We start from the raw sequence: 2,780 nt of genomic DNA on the forward strand, positions 1-2,780 counted from the left end.
CGCCAGATGACCTGGCCTCCACAGTCACCGGACCTGAACCCGATCGAGATGGTTTGGGGTGAGCTGGACCGCAGAGTGAAGGCAAAAGGGCCAACAAGTGCTAAGCATCTGTGGGAACTTCTTCAAGACTGTTAGGAAACCATTTCAGGTGACTACCTCTGGAAGCTCATCAAGAGAATGGCAAGAGTGTGCAGAACAGTCATCAGAGCGAAGGGTGGATACTTTGAAGAAACTAGAATATAAGAGATGTTTTCAGTTATTTCACACTTTTTTGTTAAGTACATAATTCCACATGTGTTCATTCATAGTTTTGATGCCTTCAGTGAGAATCTACAATGAAAATAGTCATGAAAATAAAGAAAATGTGAAGAATGAGAAGGTGTGTCCAAACTTTTGGCCTGTACTGTGTATATATATATATATACATATATATATATATATATATATATATATATATATAATCTCTGTTTATGATCAAAGACTGAAATCCAACACAAATACACAGGTTTGTTCATGTTGTGTCAAACATTTATTCTTTACAGATTTTAACCAAATACCAACAGAATCTCAGATCTGAAGTTAAAACATGTTAATTTCAGACAAAAATAATAAATTAACCATCTGATAGAAAAATAAAATATACTAGGTCTTGATTCCCATAAAGTAGAGCTTCCACCAAGTTTAAGTTAGAGAATAAAAAAAAGACTGAATAAATAAAAGCAGCAGGTCCAGATGTTTCCAGAGGACAGAAGGCGTCGGTGCGTCACATACAGCAGAAGGTTCAGCAGAAGGTTCAGCTTTTCCTCCAGAACACGTTCAGGTCTGCTCCGTACGCTGCTTTCACACACTGGACCTGTGTCTGAAGCCTTCACACACCTGCCATTCACTCACACCAGTGGACAGCTGCTGCCATACTGGTCCCACTGGGAGACTTTTAGGGTTCAGTGTCCTGCCCAAGGGCACTTCCACATGTGGACCAGTCTGAGCCAGGATTCGAACCGCCAACCCTTCGAACCCACAGTCACACAGACTGTTTCTGCAGCAGGAAACGATCCAGAAGCAAAACAGCAGGAATTTAAAACCAGTTTCACAGAAACTATAGGAAGGACTGAACTGTAGTGTTCAACACACACACACACACGCACGCACGCACACGCACACACACGCACGCACACGCACACACACACGCACACACACACACACGCACGCACACGCACACACGCACGCACGCACACACACACACACACACACACTTCTCAGACTGTATTCAGTGGAACTCCTTCTTTTTCTTTTTTCAGAGTCTTCTTCCTGCGTTTGCAACAAATGACTGTGACTGCGATGATGACGCCGATGAGGAGGAGGATGATGAAGATGGCACCAGCGATCACACCCACTGAGTACACTGTGGACCACAGGACACACAACACACACACACACACACACACACAGCAGCCATGGGTTAGACAGAAAAACAAAGCTCTCGGTCAGTTCAGTCAAACTGCTGTTAGTTCGGTTCCACATTCAGTCTAATGTGACCTGCAGTGGACTGAACCAGTACAATAATATAAATAATAGGATAAGAACTTTTGAGTGAAAAAAGTCCAATTCCATCATGAAAATGTTTAAATCTACGAACTGTACTCAAACATAACATGAACTAATATGAACAACCTGAAAATTCTTAAGAAAAATCAGTGCAATGTGAACAATATTCTGCCTTAGTTTGTTATGTATTCATGTGAATCCCAACGTACAGATCACAGTGGATCTACAAACACACCAAACATTTAAGAACAGGCAGAATATGATTAAAATTCAACATACTTCAATTATGCAATTTCAGGGTTTTTTGTAAAAGGCTAGTCTGTAAATGTAACTATTCTTGTGTAATTTTACTTTTTTTATACTAAAACAAAGAGAAAAAAATTGCAGTTTTCATTCTTTATAGTTTATTCGGATAGTATTTGACTGGTTCTGATCCACTTTCGACTGAAATGACCTAAAATGATTTGAACACCACTGATTGTTCATATCTTCAGTGTCATTTTTGCATTTCATAAATTCGTCCCAGGGCCAGATTGGACCCTTTGGTGGGCTGGATTTGGCCCCCAGGACGCATGTTTGACACCTGAGCTTTAGATCCAATAGAAAAACCATTTTCACATTTTCACTTTGTAATGATTCAAATAAACCCAAATAAATAGAGACCATTCATAAAGTGACTGAGGTGTAATATCAGAACAAACAGACACACAGGACTGAGTGAATGAAGCAGGAAATGAGATTAAAAAAATATAGAACAAAATAAAAACGACCATAACAACTGCAAAAATATATAAAATAACTTCTAAATATGTACAATATACACGAATAGGGCTGTGTATCGGCAAGAATCTGGTGATACGATACAAATCCCAATACTAGGATCACAATACAATATATCATGATTCTGTTAAAAAGGCCATTTTTGGTTTGTTTCTTTTTTTACATGATTATTTCCTGGAAGAATTGAATTCCAGCAGAAATCTGCACAAATCCTAAACACATTTGTATTTGATCCCAACAGGATCTAGTGTTCTATCAGTAAATGTTCCAACTGTGTTCAAACTGAAATTCTGTTTTCCAGACATTCCAGTTTCAGATCCTGTTCAAATGTTCAGATTCTATTAGTTCACAACTAACATCAGAACAGGATTTGAGTTCAATCCAAACAAAGGAACCAACATTATTGAATAAAAGAGTGTGAAATAAGAATAAAGAAAATATAAAGAAAATAAAAA

At 38.4% G+C, this 2,780-nt stretch overlaps 1 protein-coding gene across 1 annotated transcript in view; it reads right to left on the reverse strand.

The window, feature by feature from the left end:
• Positions 1 to 510: 510 nt before the first annotated feature.
• LOC115411736 (tissue factor-like) overlaps positions 511 to 2,780 on the reverse strand; it is a 17,703-nt gene continuing 15,433 nt past the window's right edge. Inside the window, exon 6 of the mRNA XM_030123956.1 lies at positions 511 to 1,402. Within this exon, the coding sequence (XP_029979816.1) occupies positions 1,257 to 1,402 (146 nt within the window). The 3' untranslated portion in view covers positions 511 to 1,256. The remainder of the gene's footprint in view (positions 1,403 to 2,780) is intronic.

Source organism: Sphaeramia orbicularis, chromosome 20 (genome assembly GCF_902148855.1).
Source record: "Sphaeramia orbicularis chromosome 20, fSphaOr1.1, whole genome shotgun sequence".
Taxonomy (NCBI): domain Eukaryota; kingdom Metazoa; phylum Chordata; class Actinopteri; order Kurtiformes; family Apogonidae; genus Sphaeramia; species Sphaeramia orbicularis.